Genomic DNA, 27257 nt, shown 5'->3' with positions numbered 1-27257 from the left:
AATAAAAAAATATGTATTTTTTTTTACATTTCATGTATTCATTATTATAATCTTTTAAAAAAATTGTGAATTAAACTACTTCAATATCTATTGTGTAAATAATTATAAAAAAACAGTCTTTCAATACTTATCTTGCTTTTCCCCCATGTTTTTGTAAGTAGTGTACTTCACAAGAAAACAGTATCAGCTTGAGAAATGAAATGTGCAAACAAAGAAAAATCAAGATAAATATCACTTGTGATTTTGAATGTGTTCATTTCCATTCAAGCTGTATAAATTTGTCAAATTATACAAAATGTGTGAAAATGTCATTTCATTTCATGCATTTAAGATAATTTTCTGTTAAATTTCCCATTAGCAAGACAAAATTGAATTTCTATCACTGTCATTTCCATCAATCTTATTGTCACTAACTGCCCCGAGAAACGACCCGGACCAGGTCATCCGCCTTCTCACACATCCCCTGCTGCTCGTAGAGTCAGTTAAGTGCACCCTCCTTCGGGCCACCTCCGAATCTCTCAAATCGGGTCAATGTTCTCCTCCTCGCTGCCCCACCTCGAGTACATCTGTGGTCTCTGGCCCTCTCTGGGTATGGAGTGTGTAAGACTGAAGTGACCAGTAGACTCGGCTTGCAATTCATTTCGCTTGGCTTCCACCCTGGCTCAGGGGTATTCTTCACACCTACGTGTTGAGCACTACTCCTGTCCTGTGTGTGCACATCGCAGTCCTACTGGTTAAGGACGTGATGTAGCCTCTTCCTCAGCCGATATGAAGACCAGTTTCTTTAACCTGTACTTCACTGTACCCTAGATATGTGGTGGTCATGGCCACCTTGAACCTGTGTCAATTAAAACGCCCTTTATCAAAATCCTCCGTTCAATTACTAACATAGAGATGCATTTTCAAATGCTCCATCCCCAAGGCTGGCCAGCTGTGTTTGACCTGAAGTACTTCAGATCTCTATCCTTCCGCTCCACAGACCTTTTGTGTCTGAAGGTTAGAAGTATGAGTACAAGTCCAACCCTTCGAGTGCTCCATATCCAGTTGGGTCTTCAGGTCAACTGGGTGAAAGTAATCTCGCTTGAATCTTGCTGAATTGAAGTATTAATTCAGCCACAGTCACAAGTGTGATTCCCACAGAATAAATGCTGACCTACAAAGGCAAAAGACCTTAACGTCTCTGGTTACGCATGTAACCTTAGTTCCCTAAAGGGAACGAGATGCTGCGTGCAACCGCTATGGGAACACCCCTGCGTGAGTGTGTCATGAAGCACGTATGAAATCAGTCCAATGGCAAGATGGAACGTCATAGGTGGGGTGATGTATCGACCAGGAAACTATAAAGAATCGCAAAACACGCGACAGCTTCTGATAAAACTGAAGCAAGTGCTCACGGGCATGCAAGGAGTATGGCATGGACACGCAGCGTCTCGTTCCATTCAGGGAACTAAGGTTATATGCATAACCAAAGACGTTCCCATTCAGGGAACTTCGAGCTGTGTGTAACCGCTAAGGGAACGTTAATACCAATGCCGCCTTGCAAGCAAGTGTCCGTAGTGTGAAGTCAGTGCGCACACTCAGACGAAAGCACCTGTGCCCCTGGAGTGGAGCTGAAGTCAAGATGATAGAACTTGACGAATGTGTGCGGTGATGACCATCCTGCAGCATCATAAAGTTCTTGCATCAATACTCCCGACAAGATAGCCTTTAGAGGCAGCCATACCCCTGGTTGAATGAGCCCGGACAGCCAAGGGAGAAGGCTGACCGGTAGACTCGTACGCAAGTGAAATGGCCTCAACCACCCACTTGCTCAACCTCTGCATCTCTTAGGGGGTCCAAAACAAACAAACAGTTGTTCATTCTTCCCTCATAGGGCAGCTCTATGGACATAAGCATCTAGGGCCCTCACAGGGCAGAGCAGATTTAGTTTCTCTTGGTCCGACGTCAGAAATGGAGGAGGACAGAAAGCCTTCAGTATAATAGGCCTAATCGCATTAGTTGGGACCTTGGGAACATATCCTGGCCTAGGGAGGAGGAAAGCCTTCACCATGTCGGGTGCATATTCAAAGCACGAGGGAGAGACCGACAGAGCTTGAATATATCCTATTCTTTTCAAAGAAGATATAGCTAGTAAGAAGATGTTTTTTAGAGTGAGAAGTTTCTCAGGAACTTCTTCAATGGGCTCAAGTGGTGCTAGACAGAGCCCTTCTAGAACAACCGATACGTCCCATGCCGGCACTCTCATGCGAACTGCTGGCCTCAGCCTCAAGGTGCCATGAAGGAAGCGAGTCACAAGTGGGTGTCTCCCGAGAAAGTTTCCACTCAAAGAGACGTGGTAAGCAGATAAGGCCGCCACATACACCTTCAGTGTGGAGTGGGATAACCCTGTGGACAAACGCTCCTGGAGGAATTCCAGCACTGCCGACACCGGGCAGTTAACTGGGTCTAACTGGTGTTCTCCAAACCAAGAGGTGAACATTTTCCACCTCAAGGCATAGAATTTCCTTGTGGCCGGAGCTCTGGAGTGGAGGATGGTCTCCATGACCTCAGTCCAGAGACCAGATTCTATAAGCTGGGCCCCCTCAGAGGCCAAGCCCACAACCTCCATAGATCTGGGCGGGGGTTAAGTATTGACCCGCTCGCCTGAGATAGAAGGTCCCCCCTGATCGGAATCTCCAGAGGAGAGCCGTCGAGGAGAGAAATTAGGTCCGCAAACCAAACTCTGGCCGGTCAATATGGGGCTACTAGCAATGGGCTCTATGCACGGCGCTATTTCCGGTGAAGGTGTAAGGATGCTGTGGTGTAAAGTGACGAGTCCCCAATCTCCACTGTATCCACCGTTTCAACATCCAGTTCCTCAGAACTGGATAGCTGAAGTGATGGAGCCTCAGCCCGGGCGGGAAAAACCGCAGAGCGTGCTCCCACACTCAGATCTGAGGCAATGGATCTATCAGGTAAGGGCAGAGATAGGGCGGAGCCCGTTTCCATCCCGCTGACAGATCCATCTGCGATCCCCACGATTGAAGCCTCCGCTGTGCCTTGGTAGCAGCGGGACCAGAACCGCGGCGAGCGCAAACCAAACCACTCTCCTCGAAGAGGGCATGGCGGGAGCCGAGCGTTCTCAGGGACAAACACTCGCAAAGCACATAACCAGCTCCCTCGAGAGTTGACTGGGCTTGCTGCGCTCCCAGACAAACAACACACAGATCATGTGTATCCCCACCCGTGATATAACGAGGGCAGGGAGGAACACACTTCCTAAAATGCTGTTCGCTCGCCATAATATATGTTCGTCTCTTATAGTTTTTTTTATATGTGAAAAAACTCCTGCCTAGATAAAACTAAGGACAAAAACACTTTGAAACACAGACTGATATATTTCACACAGAGTGCTTGCTGAAGACTCAGAAGCTGTCGCGCTTGTGTTTCTGGGGTGCTTTATAGTTTCCTGGTCGATACGTCACCTAAGACGTTCCGTCTCACCATTGGACTGATTTCATACGTGCTTCATGACGCACTCACGCAGGGGCGTTCCCATAGCGGTTACACGCAGCTCGAAGCTCCCTGAATGGGAACTCGCTAGAGTGTGGAACTGTGAAAAATGACTTTAAAGATTTGTTGTTGTCCCACCAAATTAATTATAGATAGGAGACTGAAAATCTGGTACTTAGATGTTTAAGTAATAAAAATGATCTACATATAAAATTTTGAGCTGGTTTACAGTATAAAGGTGGATCTGAAATACGCATACTTCCACAGGCATTTGTTTACCGGGATTCATGTTCACACTTTGTTCACGTAAAGTAGCCTACACAGTGCTTTACCCCTTGAGACTCAGTAGGGAGCGCATTCTGGACTACATAGACGACTAATGCATTTATAGCACAACCTTCTATGTTCTGCATCTTTTTAGTGTGCGATAATTTCAGCTGTCTGCCCTATTATTGTGCATGTACTTCGCTCATCCCGCGAATTTATTCTGGATGCTGTGTTTTGTATGCATGCTTTTAACAGCTGTTCTGATGTTTTATGCACCAGCACTTTACATTTACATTTAGTCATTTAGCAGACGCTTTTATCCAAAGAGACTTACGTCTGAGGCCTAAACCAAACAAGTCATCGTGAAGAGGCAATAACAACACAAGAAGTGCTCAAAATACAAAGGTTAAACGTTGCTCAGAGTAGGATAAACCAGGCAAGTGAGGATTTAAAGATTTTTATTTTTTTTTAATTTTAAGTGCTCACAGAAGAGATGAGTTTTCAGTTGACTTTTTGAATGCTATCAGGGATTTCCGGATGGGAAAATTATGGATTCTGGATGAGGATGGGCAGATCATTCCATCAGCATGAAACCGTAAATGAGAATGTTCTGGTGGCTCTCTGTGATGGTACCACGAGCTGTCGCTCATTGATAGATCGTAGGCTTCTGGTAGAGATGTAGACTCGTAGGAGCGAGTGAAAGTAGGAGCACTTCTTGCTTCATTATGTTGAATGCATCAATATACCCTTTGTTGCTTCATTATTATAACTCCCTGTGATATATAAAGGCGCTGGCGAAGTTTTGGCACTCTGCCAGCTTTTTTCATGATCGTTTCTACTGGGTCCGGTACCTTAACTGTAGAGACGGGGCTTTAGTTCTTTGTTGTATTGACCTGCTACGGCATGTGTAACATTTTTCTGGCAAAGTACCAACTCAAAATGAGTGACCCAAAACAAAGCCAAAGAGAGGTAACTGGTGTTACGGTGTTCTGCCTTGGTTTCTCATGGGATTTTGGAAGTTACGGTTAAGACAATCCATTATTTTCTCGAAAAAACAACGGAATTGACTCGGATACTTATCTACATGATAAAGGAGATCTTGAATGTGCCAAAAATATCAATAACTAATTTTCGACCAAAACGAAGTTATGGTCTTTTGCCTTTGTACGGCAGAATGAACTGATAAAATATCTACCTTTAATGCAATATAAGTTGCTTTAGATAAAAGCATCTGCCAAATGCATAAAAATAACTTAAAATAAATAAAAGTAGTTGAAGAAACCCATAAGGAATTATGGGTTACCCAAACCCATAAGACCCATAAGAAACCCATAAGAACCCATATCAGTTTAAGGAATTATCAGTGTGAGTATTCTTAAAGTGTTGGCCTTGCAATAGTCCCTACAGCCTCAGTTCCAGACAGACTGTACAGATTGTGCTCTTGAGTTTAATCTTTGTGATGTATGCGTTTAATGTTTGTTTTTGTGTTTAAGCACACACCAGGTCTGTTCTCTCTCTTTCGCTTTCTCCTTGTGCTCTCCATGGTCCAGTAGTGTAGTGGTGTTGTGGGAGAGTGTGGGTGACAGATCTGGGACGGCTTAGCGGCTGCTGACTGACAGAGATAGAGTTAAGGGCCGAGGGTCCTTTCTGCTCGGCCCTCCATGGAGCAAACCTACTTTGAAGCGTTGTAATTGTTTCTAATCGCAGGGTGGCTGTGGCGGCTTTAAATTTCACAGGGTCGCCACACTCAGCCAAGCAGAGCGAAGGAGAGCAAGTGATACAGGAGAGGAGGGAGTCTCCTGAGATGCACTGCCTCCCCTTTATTTTCTTCTTTCCTCTTCTCCACGGAGTGTGGCGAGGAGACAGAAATTATAGATTTATCGCTTTGCCTAATTTTCCCTCTCCTTTTCTCGCCTTGCCTTCTGCCTACAGACCAGATCGCCCAGAACCCCAAAACCATTGTTTGTCCCATGATAGACGTGATCGACCATAACCACTTTGGATACGAGGCGCAGGCAGGTGATGCCATGAGGGGAGCGTTTGACTGGGAGATGTACTACAAACGTATTCCCATTCCACCTGAGCTACAAGGACCAGACCCCAGTGATCCATATCAGTAAGTAAAATCAGTCTTTGACCATTACATCCCAATGGCCACAACAATAGAGTGAATATACACGGCCACTGAGACATTTTCCTGGACCAACATATTTTGTTTATCCTGGAACAACATTCCTGTCCAAATATTTAGTCTCAACCCTATCCATACTGCTAAACTTTACCGTGCCCATAACGTAAACTATCACTAAACTCATAGGAAAATGATGAGTAGAATCACCTAACCCTGGTTTGTAAACCTAAACTTGACATAAACTGTAAATGTATCCCTCAAATCTGATTGGTTGATTGGAATGTTATTCCAGGATCAATAAAGATGTTGATCCGGGAACATGTTGTACTTGGAGAAATGACATTCAGATACACTACGATTCTAACGTATGAATCTTCAGCGTCTCTTAATCCTTCAGAAATCATTCTGATGTTCTGTTTTGATTTATTTTTTCTTGTTTTTTTTTTTCAGGATTATTTGATGAATACAAAGTTTTTTTGTTTTATATAGGCTATATATTATATAAAAGATTGTGTATTCATTAAAGAATCCTGAATAAAATAAATACATATACGTGTTCACTCTGTCTTTTTCTTTCAAGAAAAGCATTGGAGAATCAATTTGTGTTATTTGTGTTTCATGCCACTTCTGAAATTCTGTTTAGCCTTTTTTAAATGTTTTATTGATCACTCTCCAATTTACTTAATCTTTTGATCTGCCAGTATGTTTCAAAATTATTGTGACTGACATCATTAAACCTGCATTGCACATGAATAGAAGAGAAATGTCACTATGACCGGTGACCTGCACTTATGAAACCCTCAATTGATTGCCAGGAACCTTAATCCAATGTCTTTCATTTCCATACTCTGCCATTGAGTATGGAATGGCAGAGTATGGAGTGCATTCCATATTCATATTTCATATAGAGTGCATGTGCACTTTTTTTTACCAGCCTTTCCACCACATCTCATGTCAATCCATGATTCCGAATTAGTTAGAATTAGTTATGCTCTCTAACCTTCAACTTCACAAACAGTAGAGCAGATTTTCACAATTTATTTATTTATTTATTTGTTTGTTTGTTTCTGAAATACCCTCACAGCCAGAATGCAACCAGATTCTCAGGTCATCTATACTTACTGTAAGCAGAAATGTGTTCCTTTTACTTGATATTTAGAATTATCATTAATGATAATTACTAAAATGCCCATTATTACAATCATTCTCTCAATTTCAAAACAGTGGGTATCACTGTGGGTGACAAACACACACAGCAAGTAGCTTCCTTTCAAATGAAACAATTTGAGTAAATTGATTCTGTTTGAGAAATATTGAATCAGTTATTTTACTAATCTGTTTAGTTTTATAATGGTCTGGTGTCAGACATTTGATGCAATGGGTAAAAGAGCTGTTATTTTGTTAAGTGCAAATGAGAAAAGTAATGTTCAAATATGTCATCCATATAAAGTGACTCACATATTGTAACATTGAGTTGTGGAGGAAGTTGAAGGAGGGGTGGAAACGGATCACTTGCCACTTTTACCATTTTGCACGTAAATTTAAAAAAAAAAATACTAGCTTTTTTTTAAGGCGACTGTTATTTTAGAATGTTATATCTTATTATTTCAATGGTGGCGCGTTATGCTTGTCACGTACGTATATGCTTGTATATATTTTATTCAGGATTCTTTGATGAATACACATATACACATGTATATATAGCCTATATAAAACAAAAGATTTTGTATTCATCAAACAGTCCTGAAAAAATAAGAAAAAAGAAATCAAATCAGAATATTAGAATGATTTCTGAAAGATTAAGAGACACTGAAGACGTAGTGTATATATGGAAAACGTGATTTCTCCAAGTACAACATGTTCCTGGATCAACATCTTTATTGATCCTGGAATAACATTCCAATCAACCAATCAGATTTGAGGGATACGTTTACAGTTTATGTCAAGTTTAGGTTTACAAACCAGGGTTAGGTGAGTGTAATTCACTCATCATTTCCCCATGATTCATTGATAAGTTATGGGTATGGTTAGGTTTAGTAGTAGGGATAGGGTTGAGATGTGCGTTTAATCATTTAAATCCTTTATAATGTTCATGTTAGTTGATATATAATGCTATGTGAGTTGGCACCACAATTCAGAGAGTCGGATCTGTTAGATTTACATCACATAAATTCACCCGCAAATTTATACGGTAGGTGGCGGTAATACTCCTAAGCGGAGCAGCCGGTAACAAAAAGTAGTCTAAGGAGAAGAACGTCCTCGTCTCAGTTCTCGCGCATGCGCCCATAAGGAAGTAATGGAATAGTGGAATAAAGTCGTTATTTATGTTTTTTTTCGCACAAAAAGTAGTCTCGTCGCTTGATAAACTTATAATTGAGCCGCTGTAGGCACATGGAATATTTAAACCTTTTCTTTAATGACTTTATGGGCCGTCAAGAGCCAGTCCCTTAGGAAGCCTATGGAAGAGTGATCCAGCTCTCAGATTCAATCAAAAATATCTTTATTTGTGTTCCGAAGATGAACGAAGGTCTTACGGGGTTGGTACAGCATGGGGGTGAGTAATTAATGACTTAATTTTCATTTTTGGGTGAACTAACCCTTTAATAGAGCTCTTTCCTAACAAGCTGATGATCTGAATCAGGTGTGTTAAATGAGGGAGACATACAAACTGTGCAGAGTTGTGGATCCCCAGATTGAGATCGACTGTAGTAGAGTGTCCCCGTCAATATACTGGGGCGTTAGGACCCACACAGACCACAGGGTGAGCGCCCCCTGCGGGCCTCATAAAGGCCTGCTGACTTCCAGCAGCAACCTTGTTTTCCTTGGAGGTCTCCTATCCTAGTACTGACCAGACTCAGGCCCCGTTTACACGAGAACGCTCGCGGGTGAAAACGTAAAAATATTTGATCAGATGTGCCTTTCGTTTACACGGCGACGACATTTTTGAGGCTTAAAAACGCAAAAAAGTGAAACCATCCTCCAGAGTGGAAATCTTAAAAACGCTCCACCACCGGGTTCCCGTGTAAACATTAAAAATGCAAAAGTCTGCTTGACAGTGAAGGTTGTACGCAGGCACGTGGACTTGGTGTTGTTGTTGTATGCACTCCTAGCCGCCTGGAGTGCATACTACATTGAATTTCACACACTTTTGCGTCACCATTTGCACACGGATTTCCCACACAAAACGCTCGTCTAAACGCAGAATAAAAAGTGATGACGCAACGCCACTTTTGCGTTTTCTCTTCAGAATCGTTTCCATGTAAACATAGCCTCAGCTAGCTTAGCTTAGCTTCAGTGTGCAACCAGTCTTGGGCTACATGGTGATATACCTGCTGGCACTTGAGTCCCGGACTTGGGCTTGAGTCCTTATTCTCTGGACTCGAGTCCGACTCGAGACTCCATTCTCTGGACTCGTGACTCGACTTGGACTCGTGGACTGATGACTCGTACTTGGACTCAGACTCGCATTACAAACCGAACCATTTTGGTTCAGAGTTGAACCATTTTTCCTGCCGACCAAAATCTGCACTGGCGCGACCACCTAACATTGTGCAACATCAAATGGCATACGTAATGAAATCGGAACGAAACCTTTATCAGTTTGGACCATCAACAACAGTGCAGCGCGAGCCGATCTTGATCAAGCGGCACTAGGGTTGCCAACTCTCATGCATTGAGTGTGAGGCTCCCCCGATTTCTCACGCTGAAGTGTCAACCCGGCCGGTCAAATGCCTGAAAGATGAGTTTATCTATAGATCTACCTGTTGAGCCACTCACGATCGACTAGTTTTACCGCAAATTAATCTAGAGCGAGTGTGTATGCGAGACAGATCTTGAGCTCCCCCTAATGGCGCGGACGCAAAGCCAGGACTGGAGCAAAAGCACGTTCCTCTCTGCACTCTAAACGTTCTGTTATCAGTCCGCTTTCGTCCACTACGGGTTTTCCAGTCTCACTCACAGGAAAAACTGCTCCGTGTTCAATCGATTATAAAAGACAATGTTATTTTTTATTTTTTATTTTTTTTTATATATATATATATCACAAATGTCTGAATTTATAAAACTATATGCAATGGTTTGGAAAGTATTCTACACGTTTAATAAATGTTCCAGCTGCCTTTGCTTACACAAGTAAACAATATGGGAAAGTGCACCCAGGTAAAAATAAGAATTTGACAAATTCTACAAACAATTTTAGTTTGCCAACAGTTAATAATAATAAATATATATAATATAAGGAGAAAAGTGAGAAGTTCTAACATTTCTCTGTTATTAACCGACGTGGTGTGAACGAATTAACTAGTTATAGGTTTTAAGTCCACAAATCAGCAACATTCACCTTGGATTTAAAGTAGTAACATGAATTTGTAACCATGGAAGTTTGGCAAAAAAAAGGTAGCATACATCACACCTCTTTTTTCCAGCACTTCAAAACTCAAATAGTATTATATTTAAAAAGATATGTTTAATGTGATGACCAAAACATTGTTTGTTCATCCTTCAAAGATCACACCCATTTATAAAACGTTTCAAAAAATTTTCAAACTCTTTAAAGGTGCCAGAGTGGAGACATGTAGGCACTGGGAGCTTGAGACTCGACTCGGACTTGAACTTGGGTAATGGTGACTCGACTTGGACTCGACTAGGACTCTTCTTTGGTGACTCGGACTTGGACTCGGACTGGAACACTGGGACTCGAGACTCGACTTGGACTCGACAGTTGGTGACTCGACTACAACACTGGCTGCTGGTAAACTAGTAAACTAATCGTGACAAAGTGACAAAGAAAGCCATGACTAAAAATTAAACAGAAGACAATGAAACTGAACATAATCCTGACACACATACTATTTTGATCTATTTCCTGAAAATTAATTGATTAATTGCCAGAAAGAATCACTTTTTTGTTTTATTTTATTTTACTTTGTATTCTTTTATTTTTATTTGACAAATGTCATTTTAAGTCATTAGTCTTAACTTCTGTTTTATAGTTTTAACCAAACAACGACATCTTTCCAGCTCCGGCTGGGAATCACAGAGTGTTCCCACGAAGATAGCGAAAAACTTCAGTCCCTCCTTACAAGACGTGTCTGTCTCTCTGTCTGTCGGTCCCCTATCACATCACAACACGTTGCCCCCCAGACTAGCCATACCAGGCATTAAGCTGTGGATTATTTTTTGTGGTAGATATGAGGTCTTGAGAAAATCAGCTTTCCTGAGTGTGGCAGTGTGCGTGTGTGTGTGTGTGTGTGTTTGTGTTTATGTGTGAAGGCGGACTGGATCTACTCTGCAGAGGTCTTGAGTGAAGACTCACTCACTCACTTGCTTATACCAACACAAAGACACAAACTTACACAGTATTACAAGCAGCCATTCATGACTGCTGCTTCACACATGTGGATTAGAATGTTAACATTAGTGGGAAGTTGCAAGGCTTTATCCGCAGACCTCTGTGACTTTCTGTGGAATCCAGACCTCTCCTTCCTCTCAGATTGCTGGTTCTTCTTTTTGCTGTGGCCAGTGCGGCCCACAGTAGTTCATCCAGCATCCCACTCCTCCTCCAAGCCCTGAGGGCATGTCATATTTTCTGCAGTCACTGGCTCAACCCAAACCCACCTGTCAGGGATCAAACACACCTCTTTATATCTATTTAACTCTGCCAGGCTGTCAGCATTACTGACTACATGTGACCAACGCATGCCTTGAATGTTTAGAAAGGCAGACAGAAATCTCCCTCTTTCTGTCAGCTTTTTTTTTTTCTCCAGCGAAAGTATCATATATTTTCTGTCTGAATGAAAGAATTTTTCTTTCTCTCAAAGGAGTAGTTCCCTTTAAAAAAAAAACTTTTGCTGATAATTTACTCACCCCCATGTCATCCAAGATGTTATTGTTATTCTGTTATTCTTTCTTCAGACAAAAAGAAATGAAGGTTTTTGATGAAAACATTCCAGGATTTGGTAACACTTTATAATAACTGCACGCTATTAATCATTAGTTAAGCATGAGTAAACAGTTAAATCATCATTTATAAAACATTAATAGACATTAAAATGTAGTTTATAAATATAGCTATACATGCTTTTTTCTTGATTTATAAGCATATCTATAATGCGTTTAATAATTGTATTTTCATACTTTGTTAATGATCAATTAATAATTTCTAAATGAAGTATAGAGTTATTTACAAACCAGTTGTTTAAGAGTTGTCAGTCATTCATAAGATCACTTAGAAAGTGTAAGTAAATTTAGTAAATACAGGTAGTTATAAAGCATTTAGTAGTGGTCAGTTAACTATTTTTGTGACCTAATCTAAAGTGAGGACTATTCATGCTTTGTAAATCATTTATAAAGGTGATTTAAAGACTCGTCAATCTTCTAAACAGTAAAATGTAACAAACACAACGCAGTGATACAGAACATAGAAATATTTAACAGCCTTTAAAAATGCTTTACAAGGCATGACTAGTCCTCAGATGAGCTCATGAACATAGTTAACTGACCACTACTAAATGCTTTATAACTACCCAAATTAACCCTTAATTACAGCATGAATACATGTTAATAAAGCATTTATTAACACATTAAGTAACCATATGTCTGAATAATAAGTTAAAACTTAAATAGTTTATTAATCATTTACTTACTCGCTCTAAGTAATCGAATGAACCACTGAAAACTCTTAAATAACTGGTTCATATAAAATGCAATTCTTCATTTAGAAATGATAAATTGATCATTAATAAAGGATGAAAATACAATTATTAAACAAATTATAGATATGCTTTTAAATCAAGAAGAAATCATTTATAGCTGTATTTATGAACTGCTTATTAATGTCTATTAATGCTTTATGAATGATGAATTAATGGTTTACTCATGCTTAACTAATGATTATTAGCGTGCAGTTATTATAAAGTGTTACCCACGATTTTTCTCCATATAATGGACTTCAATGGGAACCAAACGGTTCAAGGTTCAAAAGACAGTTTCAGTACAAACTGCAAACTGTTCAAAGGGATTTAAATGATTTCAGATGATGAATAAGGGTCTTATCAAGTGAAACGATAGCTCATTTAAAAAAAAAAAAATAACAAAGTTTAAGTTTTATAAGCTCAAATGTTCGCCTTGCTCTGCACGTTCAAACTCGTTTATCAAAATGAACAAATCTTTTCCAGAGTCAACTCGTTCATTTTGTTCGTTGAATGAACCAAATGACAAGAAAAAAAGATTCCTTCATTTTGATTTAAATGAATTTATATACAATTATTATATAAATTTGTGTTTTTCACATGCAAACTAGATTTAGAATAGAGAAATTGATATTAATCAGTATTCACACTTTGAACAGTATTCAGTGGGGTTTTATGTATTTGAAATAAAACCCCTTTTATATATTAATTTGATGTGCTTATATGAAGTGAAAGTAATAAACAACTCAAATCTGAGCGTATGAACCAGGGATTTGGTTTCTCTAGCGAGTCAAGTTTTATTCATTTAGTGATTTGTCATTTGGAGAAAATGCTTATGAAAAATCAAAGCTGGGGAAATGCTTACACAAAATCAATACAGAAAGTAATATTCTTCATATCTTACATAATACACTCTGAGTAGGAGACATTTCTCATTACATGTCAGTCTCTGAGGAGAGATAACAGGGATAGTTGGATCAGTAGGATGCAAATCCTGAGCTCTCTTCGTGGGATATTAGTGAGAAATGCCTTTACTTCCAGTGTTTTTATTTCACACTATGCTACCAATAAAATGCAACTCTGGCTCACACTTTATTCTGACCTGCATATCTGTACTCTCCCACACTCACTCTCTTTGACTCACAGGAAAGGCAGTGGAGACATTTGCTGAAAAACATTACTCATGAATGTGACACCAAACCCGCAAACATTTTAGTGGGGTTTATAAATTCCAACCATTCTGCAGACCCAGGGCTTTTTGACACATATTGCAAACCACAACAGAGATTTGTTGCCTTCCATTCGATGTGTTTACTGTCACAAACAGTTCTGTTTAACTCTGTCTGGTGTAAGCAGGCCGTCCTAAGTCCCCTGTATGCTGTTTATCATCTTCTTCAATTCTTTGTGAAAAGTCCCCCTACAGTGCATAACATCTGCCTAAAGCAGTTAACAAGCCAAAGTTAAGCTGACGTCTCTCTCGTCGCGCACTCAAGCCTCTCGCGTGGGCTGAGACTCCTCCATCAGAGCCGCGTTGCTAGAGGGGTATTGTCTCCTCCGCCAATTTGTTAAGTTTACTTCTAAAGGAGAAGACTGAGACATTGATATGAGGGTGAAAAAGAAGCATATAGGAGGGGAAGACAAAATGCATCCGTTCAGTCTCCAGGCACGCTTTTTGCTCTCTGTGAGACATCGGCACTGAAAGAGAGATGCAAAAGACTTTGCGACGAGACGGGTACGTAATGAGTCTCTCCTGCCAGCCTCCCTCCAACCGTGGAACAGAATCCTTCTGGCTCTCGAAATCCCCCATCCTTTTATTTTAATACTTTATTACCTTTTGCCTCGACTGCTGGCTGAGCAAGCCAGCCTGGCGTATTCACATGTGCGAAGCGTACGCAGCTAAGAAGCCTTAATATAGATCTTACCGCCTGTTACAAGATGAAAGCGGGCCCTCTATCTGGATCACAGCTCATTTGTGCAATGACTGATCCACTGAGAAGTCAGAGCTTTCTTCCCCGACTTCTTTCTGATTGATTGAGAGAAGAAGAAAGAGTAGTAAACCCAACGCATTGGCGTTAAAGGAAGCGCAACGAATGATCCAGCTTGCTAACTTGTGACATGCATTAGCCGCTGGGTTAAATCACATTATAACCCCAGCCTGCGAATCTATTGCGACCTACACGGAACTCCCAGCTAAAGTTGAATCCTTGTCCTCACTTCGCCCCCTTCTGGCTAGGATGAGGAGACTCTCAAGCCGGCATGACGAGGATAACGCCACAATCATATTTCCATATATTACAGACCTTATTGGCCCTTTATTCATTAGAGATGGCTTTCTATAATGGGGTCACATTGTCCCCTATCTTCAGCCTTCCTCAAAGGAGGAAATGAATAATGTATTTATGGTGCACATATGGTTTAGTAGTCATTCACGGTCTTGCCTTCCAAACATATGCCCTTGCTTGGCGTGTATGACACCTTGAACTCACAGAAATGTGCAAATGTATTAAGTTTTCTGTCCAGGTATAATGGGATTCCTGGAAAGCATGATAGATGACATTGGACTCGATCCTTTCTCCGTCTAACCGCCTCTGTCTCTTTCTGTGTCTCTTTCGCTTTATGCATATTCTGACCTTGACGTAAAAGGAAGTACATTGGAAATCATTTCCCACTAAAATCTCTTCTAACTCCCCCACAGTTTCGTGAGTCTTTTACCATTTAATACGCAGCCGCACAATAGGATTCAGAGAGCGACGATTATGCTGGAACTCGCTCAACTTCCAGCCCCCATTCAAGCAAGATTGGGCATTACCAAATGGAATGGTCTTTTCTACTGAGAATAGAAATCTTCCTGCTGAATTTGCCAGTGAGGGGAGTAAATAGTGGATTTATATTTATGGAAATCACAGGGACAGCGGGGATGATGAGAGAGAGAGAAAGAGGAAAAGCTGATGAGCTCCTCAGTCTGTGTCCTCCTTGCTCCACAAAGACATTTAAGCTTCATAAATGTTGTATTTGGGGAGAACTTAATTGGATTTATGTTGCTCGGGCCTTGAATGCAAATTGTGATTGGCATCTGCGAGGCTGGCATTTTTTGTCCATGATTGAAAGAGAAAGAGGAGCTTAGAGAAGTGGTGTCCAGAATAAAGCTAATGCAAAAATTAGGTCCTGTTTTCTTTTTCTGTCAGAAATGCTTTGAATTAGGAATGGGTCATGAAGGTTAACTAGATTTTTTTTATTAAACATTTGTGTGTGTGTGTTCAGCATTTTAGCATTTAGATATTTTCAACAGTTGTGGTATTATTAGTGTTGACAGCATTGTACCATTTTTACACAAACCCTGTTTAAATCACTATACAGCAATAGCAGAGTTCAGACACTTGCAGGAAGCAGGAATCAAGATCCAAAGAAAGGTTATTTTTTTATTAATATTGGAATTCGTAGGAGAGAGCACTACACAACAACTAAACACGACTAATACCAGAACCAAGACTAACTCAATCTGAGGGCTTATATACACTTATAGAGGGAGAAATTAACTAGATAATTAACACAACACATGAACTGAGGAAACTAATCAATTAGTGTCCATAGAAACATATAGAGAGAATGGAGGACAACTGAACTAATTAACAGACTTGAAGGTTAACAAAGGAACACAAACCTGAACAGAACAAAGAAACAGGTCAAAAAACAAACTCATAATGTGCCAGACGTCATCATATGGATGTCAAATGACATAGATGTGTTAGACCACTGCATCACATCCTGCATTGATTTTGGAGTGCAACGTCAATTTTTTTTTATTATTATTATTTTTTTTTTTAAATGAGAAAGGCTGAAGAAGGTCGCAAGACCGAAAGCTTGCTAATAAATTGATCTTGCGCATTGTTTGAGTGTGCGGCTGCAATATTTGAAGAGTTCAGATGCAAAAGCCTCTAAATGCCATTTGAAATTTTCTTCTAAAATGACCATTTTTATCAAGCTTGTATATTTAAGTTCAGTAATTTCACTTAAATGACAATTAATAGGTAATCTTCATTGCCATTTAAGTGAAATTACTGAACTTAAATATACAAGCTTGATAAAAATGGTCATTTTAGAAGAAAATTTCAAACGGCACTTAGAGGCTTTTGCATCTGAACTCTTCATTTGTACTATTTTAAATGAGAAAGTTAAAAATAGCCCATATACAGTATTAAAAATGTATCTTGAGACCATAAAAAAGTGTAATGTAATTTCCAGTTAGGGCAGGACTTTGGGGGCACCACAAATGACCTCAACTAGAACATCATTATGTAATTATGTAAACTAATAAATTTGAACAGAATAAAGATACACTTTATGGCTACCATCAATCAAATTAAATCAGTATAAACTAAATCAAGCATTGGATTTACACATACTGTTTACAGCTCAGACGTGGCACTATCGTAATTAGTATAATTATATAAATTCATATTTAAATATAACGTTTTTAATGTAGAAATATTAAATTAAGACTGCATTTACGAATGGGTTGACTCATTTACTCTGATTTGTTCAGACATAGATTTCTTTGACTAACAAAACACTTACACAAACACAGTGTTCCTGATGTTTTATAGTTTTATTTTATTTGATGGAGCAAAAACAGAATGGGTTGTGTATAAGTACCTCAATAACTTTGTTTATTGAACTGTTGTATAAAATCACAATCATGCAAATGTTCTGAAAAACAGCACTCTTGATTGAGTGAAAATTCCTATATCATAGGCTTATGTTATAAATATAAAAAACAGGAACTCATAAAATTGTTATCATTTTTATGACATTTCTGTCCCATTATAGTGTGATGGCATTAAGACAGGAGAGAGCATTCCAAACTCTTCAGCTCGCATAACTTAAAGGAAAATAACCAGAAATGATCATTCTCCATACATATGAAAATGTATCAATATCTTAAAGTTGTTCTCATTTTGTCACAGTATGGGTTGTGTTTCCCTGGTTCACCACTGGAGGTCCTTTTCCCCCACATTAGAAACTGCATTTCCCACAATCCTTTATTCTCATCTGTTCATTACACCCATCTGTCATCCATTATGATTGTTATGCTGCGTTCACGTGCTATGGAAAATGGGATATTTTCCACTTGTGAACTGGTATTTACCAGTGTGTTGCGTTCAAGTGCTTTTGTTGTCGTAATGTGGTAAAAAGATGGAGATCCAGAACTGTTATTTAGCTAAAACTATTTTAGATTGCTTAAGTCATCTGCAACAGCAAGAAAATGATTTACCAAAACTCAAAAGGTAAATAATATGCTGTATATTTTCTAGTATTTTTTTTTTTTTTTTTTACCTATCAAGACTCTCGTGGTGCTTTCCGCCTTTTTGAAATGGTCAAAGGTTATCTCATCTCGGCAACTCGTCCATCAAAATATTCTACAAGTTGCCCAGTGGTAAATACCACATGAGGGGGCGTTCATGTGCATTTTCCACGTCAGCTTTTGGCATTTACCATAATTACCATAGCATATGAATTAACGCACCATTGGTCTGTGTGTATAAGTTCCCTGCTTGTTTAGTGTTTGTTACGGAGTCCTTGTCTTTTATTACACCACATCTGAGGTCTGTTTCTGCCTATTCTTTGTTACTTGTGTTTGGATTGATATTTAGCTCTGCCTGGACTGTTTTGTGAGTACAGATTTCCCCATTAAAACGTACTACATTATTGGATCTTTTGTGTTTCCTGAGTGTGGATCGTGACACATTTGGGCTAAAAGCCTAAATAGAGCTTTTTAAAGTTGCCATGGGATCACACATAAATCAGAGCAGATTTATAATGTGTGTTCTTCTTTTATCTGAAATAATGATAAATACCAGTTTATGCCGTTTGATTATGTCCTCTAAGCTCACAGTTGGAGTCTATTAGCCCTGGCTGGTCCTCAACATTCACTCATATATCCCTCACCAGTTAATCATTTCTGGCTGTCATAAATAAACAAATCAAACCAATTGAAGGGGCCCATGGGCTGCAGCCCAGTCAAACCCAATGGTAATTCCGACATAGTTGAAGACCTTTCAAATCATTTTATTTTGCCCACCATGCATTTATTTGATCAAAAATACAGCAAAAACAGTAATACTGAGTAGTAGTATTACGATTTAAAATAACTTTTTTGTGTATTTTAAAATATAATTTATTAATGGCAGGGATTCCTTGGCAACAATTAATCAATTAGTCATTCAATCAACCAACTCATCATTTGGTAAATATATAGGTGTCATGAAATAACAATGGACAATACTTATAAATCATTTAATAATATTGATACATCTCTACATGTATTAGAACATTTCAGCAATTAAGTTTGTGTAAATGAAAATTAATGAATGTATTATAAATTAACATGAATTAGCAATGAACAAGTAGATTAAGAATTAACTAATCTAATTGATTAACCTCGGTTTTTAAATGCTGTAAACATTGTTGCTCATTGTTCGTGAGACTGAGTCCTCTATATTAACAAATTGAAGCTTATTGAAAAATGTTCCCAAAATTGTGTTGTTTTGCACATCCTTTGTCGTGAGAGACGAGGATCGATGCCGGCTGCACTTAGCGGACTGCTCTGAGGGGCTGTCCAACCAGCCTGAACACATTTATTTATATTAGGAAGAGCACAAAGCATAGAGATCATTTAACTTAGAGCCCATCCGCAGAGGACAGACACATGGAGCCACACTGACTGACAGCACATTTAACTAGAATACAATGCACAAACTCCTTCGTCTCTTCCTCTCTCAGAATAATTAAGTCGAGAAAGCAAACGTCATTGTAACTCTATTTGAAGAGCTCTTTTCCAAAACGCTATAAATCCATTTCAATAGTTTTCAGGAAAACTACATTTTTTACCTAGACCCACACATTTTGTGAATATTCAAATTATCCTGTTTAAATGTTTTATTGGTTCAGTCTGAACATTTTGAACAATAATTATTAAATCAAACAACAATATTGTTAATGATAATTTAAAAGTTAATTTTATTTTTTTCCAAAACGCTATAAATCGAAATAAACCTCAAACAAATAGTACCAATTTCAACATATGCATGAAAAAAAACAAATTATTAATACCAATTTCAACATATGCATGAAAAAACGAATTATTAAAAATGATCAATATATGATAACGATATTCAAAAAAGGGATGGGCACCCCTCCAGCACATGCACACACACACACAGGCTACATAACATGTGAGCAAAGCGGAGCAGCATGACGCTTAAATATAAGTTAAAAAAAAAACAAAAAAAAAATAAACATTTCACATTTGTTTTTAATAATATTACATTACTTATTTTTATTATTTCATCTATGTTGAGTAGGCTATGAAAAGGGAACCGCATGAGATGAGTAAGATAGGATCAAAATTCAAAAGCTGCCCAATATCGGAAAATATTTGGAGTGCGTCAGACATGATTTTGACCACTTATTAAGTTTTGTTTTGTAGAAAGCTTGTAAATTTCGTTTCATATAAATTGTATCTTCATTTTAATAAATGTTTCATCGACAAATTGACTGGATTAATACATTAGAAGTAAATATCAGACAATATAATCAGGACACAGAGGCGCGCAGGTGAACCGGAGCGCGTCTCATAATATGAACCGAAACACCGCGATGCTTGCCTCACACAGGCCTGAGAACTAAGCTACAGAAAGCTTTAAATATCTACTTTTAAACAAAACAATTAAAAACTAAAATAAATTGGCAACTCTCTGCGTATGTATAGGCTAATTCGAAGTATGCGTTTCTCTATGCGCGTTCACTGCGAAGATGGCGAGTAAGCATCATCAACTTTATCTTTGTTGCTGACACTGACAGAAAACACTAGTTTATTAATAAACAATTCAAATGTTTCATGCATAATCATTACTTTTGCCGGTTCTTTGTGGCAAGCTTTATGCATACGTTGAGATGCGGAATATGCAATTAAAAACGCTCATATGGTTTCTCTCCCATTCAACCCGATCTCACGGGAATTCGTACGAATTTTACGAGGTGGCTAATTCGTACGAATTCGTACGAATTGGTCGTGAGATAGGGTAGTCCCATTTAATTAAATCAATATATGTGATTACTGATAATACAAATGACTTAAATGATCTACTACTAGTCGACTAGAAAACTAGGACTCATTTTGAGGAATGAATGAACATAATAAACCTCTGTTCAGAGTGCCGCCGTGCTGGATTGTGTAGAGCGCTCATTGAATTTGAGGATTTATCGTGTTTAGGCTAAAAACAGGGCTGGCGCTTATCGCGGCTTGGGAAGAAACTGTATCTTGCAGTACATTTTAAACAAGGAAATATAGCGATTCGGCATGAAACGTTGATAGAGCAGTGAAAGGGTTCTGTCCGCAGCAGAATGACACGACAAACTCATTTTTTTTAAAAATGTCGTTTAACGCGTTTTGGAAAAGAGCTCTTCATTTGTAAATACATTTCTCTCTCTCTCTCTCTCTCTCTCCTGAGGTCTGTTTCCAGAGTTTACAGTATTTAATTGAGGAATAATGAAAATTAATCTAAAATGTGCCTAGTCACAAAACATTACAGAATTACCTACACCAATTAGCCCTTAGTGTTGCTTTATATTAGCCTCAGTGGAATAAACAGACCACCAAGAGGGCATGTCAACACAGGGCATGCATGTCCTCAGGGAGCCATTCTCTCTCTCTCTCTGTGTGTGTTTGTGTGTGTGCGTGTGTGTGTGTGTGTGCGGCATGTGCTTGTGAATTTAGGTCAGTATGCTGAATGGTAATAGAAATGAGAGCAGTATTGAAGTGGCATGTGTGCTGTGTGTGAGAAGGTGATGAATGCTAATGAGTGTGAAACAGGGCTGAGAGGTCGAGACCCCACTGAGTCCCTCAAGACCTGGAGAGAAAGCTGCCCCAGAGTGTCCTACATATAGACGGAAAAAAGTGTGTGTGTGTGTGTGTGTGTTTAGCACCTACTGTTTGGAGAGATGTAGAGTGACAGCAATTTCCAATCCTTGCTCAAAGCATTCTGTAATCACTCCTCTCTAACTCCACTCTGAGTTTTCCATTTCACGCTGACTGTTTTTAATGTCATATCTGGGCGCAAGATGTATCAGTTACAACGCATTCTCACCCCAAGGCGTCACCTTTGACCATGCTTCAATATTTGACGTTTTAGGCGCCCTTTAGCGTCACTTACATGACGCGATCCTACGGCGTCATCTAACTGACGCTAAAGGAAAGCGTCAGTTAGAGGACGCGGTTAGGTTTAGGTGTGGGGTGGGGGTAGGGTACACGCGATCCTAGGGCGTCATCTAACTGACGCTAAAGGGCGCCTAAAGCGTCAGATATTGAAGCATGGTCAAATGCTTCCCAAGGCGTCAGTTAAGTGACGCCTTGGGGGTGAGAATGGGCTGTCAGTTAACATTATTTGATTCCTAGATTTGTATGATTTTATGACAATTTTTGTATATAATATTTGAATAGGATACACATCTGAGAGAAGGAGTGCCTTTTCTTGCCTTTACTCTATTTCCTAACAAAATAAAGCATTAAGCAGATTCGAGATTTATGTTTTTCACATGTAAAATGAAATTGTAAAAGTATATTTAAAGTATTATTAGCCTGGATGCCAGCCCGAACTCCGCCCACAACATTTTTTTGGTCGGGAAGTTCGGTCTGGACTCGATCCATTGAGGAGTAATTATGATCACACAAGAAACGTTCGGGCCAATCAAATTGCCAGGGCGGGCTTTATACGATGATGGACAGATGATCTGCAAGGACGTAATCATCACGTTATCAAAGAGCGCTTAACTGATTTCCCTCAGAGATGACTGCAGCTGGAGAATTGAGATGTATAGAGTCCACTGTCGCGTCTGTTGTAAAATAAATCGACAGCGCATTCATTTTAATAGGCGAACAGAGAACTGCAATCAAGGCTTTTGTCGATTGGAAAGATATTTTTGGCGTCCTTCCTACATGATTCGGAAAAAGTGTAACTTATCAGCTGGCTCTGACGGTCGCTAAGAAGATGGGACGTAATGAAAAGCCGTGGTCGTTGTGGTTTCTCCTTTGGTCGCACTCATAGAGAAGTAAGTAAAAGAAGCAACACTCGTTATTTAACTTCTAAAATAAGTAAGTTCTGTAGTTGAACTGTGTTGCTCTGATTGGTTGTAGGTTTACCGACTATCCAATTGAGTGCAGAGGGTTTTTTTTCCTGGTTCGGTTAAGACACGCCTCATAATCAAAGCCCTACGGAGTGGTTTCAGACTCATATTCTCACTAGAATATGAGTATGACAAAGTCAGGCTAATATATTATATGTGTAATGTAAAATTAAAAGTCAACAAATAATAAAAAAAGCATTATTCCATTCAATGAAAGTCAATGGCAACCAAACTTTTTTTTTTTTTTCTTTAAAACATTCTTCACAATATCTTCTTTTGTGTTCTCCAGAAGAAAATAAGTCATACCGGTTTGGAACGACATGAGAGTGAGTAAATAATCACATAATGTTAAAGTGCCCCTGTTATGCTTTTTTCTGAATATTACCTTTCATGCAGTGTTTGTGGGTTTGTGTATGTTGGGTCAGCTGTTTGTGAATGTTAATGGTCTGCAAAGTTTTGAAGATCAAAATGCAAGATAAATAAGTTCATTGTCTCTTAAAAGAGAGAATCGATTCTGAACTGCCAAAACAAGTCGTCGGATAGTTGTAACTTCATAAACGAACATATCAATGTAACAAATTTGTATAATGCCAACATATGGTCTTCATTGGCTACATAAACGTTGACCCATCCTCTAAAGCTGTAGTTGTAGCTGCCTGGAAGAGTGTTCGGTTCGTGTTATTCTTTCAATGCCACAAATCCACTTTGCATGGACTTTCAAAGGATGAGGTTTTGCACTTGAATTGATAAAGATAAACTGAAGCAATCTGTCAAGGAAGCCTCCAGAGCTGAAATTCAAATAGGGTAATGGGCGTTTAATTTCTGACACGTTCTGAAAGTGGTAAACCAACCATAACAGACATGGCCGTCTGACAAGAGCAGAGTTGGCTCGCAGAAAGGAGGTTTTAGAGAGAGTGAATTTGCAAACGAATGGTTTTCAGTCTCCTTGAGAAATTAGGTGATATGCAATGTAGTTTATGAGAAAATGAACAGCCCATTCTCACTCCCAAGGCGTCACCTAACTGACGCCTTGGGAAGCATTTGGACATGCTTCAATATCTGACGCTTTAGGCGCCCTTTAGCGTCAGTTAGATGACGCCCTAGGATCGTGTGTACCCTACCCCCACCCCACACCTAAACCTAACCGCGTCCTCTAACAGACGCTTTCCTTTAGCGTCAGTTAGATGACGCCGTAGGATCGCGTCATGTAAGTGACGCTAAAGGGCGCCTAAAACGTCAAATATTGAAGCATGGTCAAAGGTGACGCCTTGGGGTGAGAATGCGTTGAAATGAAAGTGGTTTTTGACCTTGGATGCATGTAAACCTACAAAACATAATTAGTAACCTTTAAAATAGCTATAGCATAAGGGGCACTTTATTTTTTTGGGTGAACTACAGTATATCTTTAAAGGAACACTTCATATTTTATTTTCTCCACAATACATTATCACATTCACTCATAATGAGCAAATGTGTGTCTTCCTGATTATAAATGTCATTTTTGAATTAGTAAAGTTTGATTTTATTTTTTGTGATTAAACTAATAACGGTAACACTTTGTTTTATGACCCGCAAACAACTGTGTAAGTACACTGAAATTACGATGTACGTTTCTCTAATTATAGTCCGTGTAGATACAAGGGAACAATATGTTAAGTTTGGGGTAATAAAGGGGTAACAAGCAGATATACAAGCAAATTATTTAATTAGTTAAAAAAAATAACAGGTACCTATTCTGTTAATATATTCCAGGCAAAAATTGTACATCTGTTGTTTATAAAACATATCACATTTCTGGCAAAATATGTTCTTGTGCAATGTTACAGGGTAATTTTGACATCTGTGGGTTAAAAATTAAACACACACACACACACACACACACATATATATATATATATATATATATATATATATATATATATATATATATATATATACTATGATAAAAATTTAATTTATTGGCTTTTCTTAGGAGATTACTTAATATATATATATATATATATATATATATATATATATATATGCTAAAAAATTATTGGCTTTTCTTACTAGATTACTTAATGTTAAGTCAAAATAATTTGTTTTTGCTATGATTTTAATTTAGACCGTACCATGTGGTAATTAGTACTTACCTTATCCCATTGATTTGCAATGACACTTAAATGTCAGGGCAAATATACTGTGTAATTAAAACTTTTTTTTTTTTTTTTTTTGGATAACAGTACCTTTCTCTGCAATTATTACTGTGCAAATAGTGTTGTTTCATATTGCTACATAGTAAGTAGCGTTTGTTACCCCCTTGTTCTGTGTAGTTACAGGGTAAGTGTAACTCCTGCGGGCTGTAAATTAAACTGGTACTTGTTACCCCTTTATTACCCAAAACTTAACATATTGTTCCCTTATACCTACACGGAAATACACTATAATTACAGAAACGTATACCGTAATTTCAGTGTACTTACACAGTTGTTTGCGGGTCGTAAAATAAAGTGTTACCTTAATAACTTCTGTATTTCTTTCAGACTTCGAATAGTCTTAACCTTTTTTAAAAAAAACATGGTGGCTACTTTCAGACATGCCATTGCATTACAGTCTGTTAACATGCTGTGCTGCCATGTATCAGAGCGATCTTAAAGTGAAAGAACTCACAACATTCTGTCTTTCCGTAATAAAATCCCTCGTGGCTCCAGGCAGAATCAAACAGCTCCGCTCTGTGCTCCGCTTGTTAGATTTACACTTAGCTAGGTGGTCTATATCCAGGAGTGCCCCCCTATTTCTTTCTCCCTCTCTCTCTCTCTCTTTTTATCTCTCTCTCTCTCTCTCCTTATCTCTCTCTTCCTCTGTAGTAAGGTATTTGACCTGGTGGTATGCTTCAGTGGTGCAGAACATTCCTGTTGAGAGGTTTCTCTGCTCCATTCACCTGACTTTCCGTCACACACACACTCCACCACATCGACCCTCACTCTCCCCACAGATCAGTGCCTAAATAGCCAATCAATAAGGCCACAGGCAGCTGTTCCTACATCCTTATATTTACCTCACACGGCAACCTCACCATGTGAGCGGCCCCCTGAAGTAATCAGCTCTCTCCTCTGCATCTGAATAAGAGACAGAATGTTGAAAAACAGACACATCCTAAATGGACCGTGTCATTGTGCATGCATGAACGCACTGGGAGACGAAAGCGTGCAAATACAATCAAGAGCCCTAGCTGTGGCTAGAGTCGTCAAAGACACTTGTCAAGTCGTCAAAGCTACCCCGGAGTCTGTTGATCGGTCGTTCCAATCATCCCCATCGCTGATTCCTGCTTCTCTGGATGTCTAAGTGATTCTATTTCTTTCTGCCTGAGTCTCCTAGCTGGGTGCCCAGCTGATCAAATAAACCATCGGCAGACCCCAAAGCCAATGAGCTGGCTAAGCACCCACACAGTCCATCGTCTGCAACAGCCAAGACACAAATGTCCATTCCAGGACTGCATGTTCCACTAAGCCACAATACCTGCTGGAGTTGCTGTTATTGACGGTGGAGGGGGAAATGGCAACACGGTCATTTCTCCAGTAGAGTGCTTGTTCGCTGCCTTAATTGAGTAGACTATTATATTTCAGGACCTTATTAAATCGGAAGGAAGCAGGCCAGAGAGTATTACATGAGAGTAATTGATTTTGGCGCATTGCTGCTCATCTACTTTGGCCGTCTTTACACAAACCCATTCCTCCAATTTTTGTTTATGGCTTGTCTCTTTGTCTCTGCTCTCTTGCTCATTCTCCTCTCTTTTCTCTCACTTTCAACCATCCATAATATTTTGGCCCCGCTTAGCTTATGTCCAGTTCCCAGAGGACACAGAAACCAACAGTACTTTGCAATTTTCATTCTTGTTAAATGCTGACAATGAGGTTTCCACTGCATCTACTTGGCTTTTACATCATTATTTATTTATTTTTAATAGGAAATATATGAGACTGATACTCCTAAAAATCCATATGCAATAATGACAGCCACAAAAAAACAAAAAAAAAAAAAACCTGTCCACGCCTTTTCAGTGCTAATTTAACGCCAAGGGCACTTTTACCTCGCGCATTAGCAGATTTTTCCGCTTACAGTCAGATAGTAAATAGCGATGTAAATAGTGAATCCGCCATGACGCGACCACAACTGGCTTTTAAAGGGAATGGGAGCTGAGACTCTGATTGGTTTATTGCACATTATGCCCAAAACACACATTACTCTTTAAAGGGTTAGTTCACCCAAAAATGAAAATTAAGTCATTAATTACTCACCCCCATGCTGTTCCAACCCCGTAAGACCTTCGTTCATCTTCGGAACACAAATAAAGATATTTTTGAATTGAATCTGAGAGCTGGATCAGTCCTATATAGACTGCCAAAGGGACTGCCTCTTGTCTTGACGGCCCATAAAGTCATTAAAGAAAAGGTTTAAATATTCCATGTGCCTACAGCGGCTCAATTATAAGTTTATCAAGCGACGAGAATACTTTT

The 27257-nt window shown here is 39.1% G+C and overlaps 1 protein-coding gene across 2 annotated transcripts in view; it reads left to right on the top strand.

The window, feature by feature from the left end:
- Positions 1-27257, top strand: part of galntl6 (polypeptide N-acetylgalactosaminyltransferase like 6) — a 251525-nt gene that overhangs the window by 202114 nt on the left and 22154 nt on the right. For both annotated transcript variants that reach the window (XM_039691143.2, XM_039691148.2), the window contains one exon: positions 5692-5875. In XM_039691143.2, the coding sequence (XP_039547077.2) occupies positions 5692-5875 (184 nt within the window). The remainder of the gene's footprint in view (positions 1-5691; positions 5876-27257) is intronic.

Source organism: Pimephales promelas, chromosome 6 (genome assembly GCF_988280905.1).
Source record: "Pimephales promelas chromosome 6, fPimPro1.hap1.1, whole genome shotgun sequence".
NCBI classification, from domain to species: Eukaryota; Metazoa; Chordata; class Actinopteri; order Cypriniformes; family Leuciscidae; genus Pimephales; species Pimephales promelas.
The sequence above is the reverse complement of the archived record's forward strand: the minus strand, read 5'-3'. Positions and strand labels throughout refer to the sequence as shown.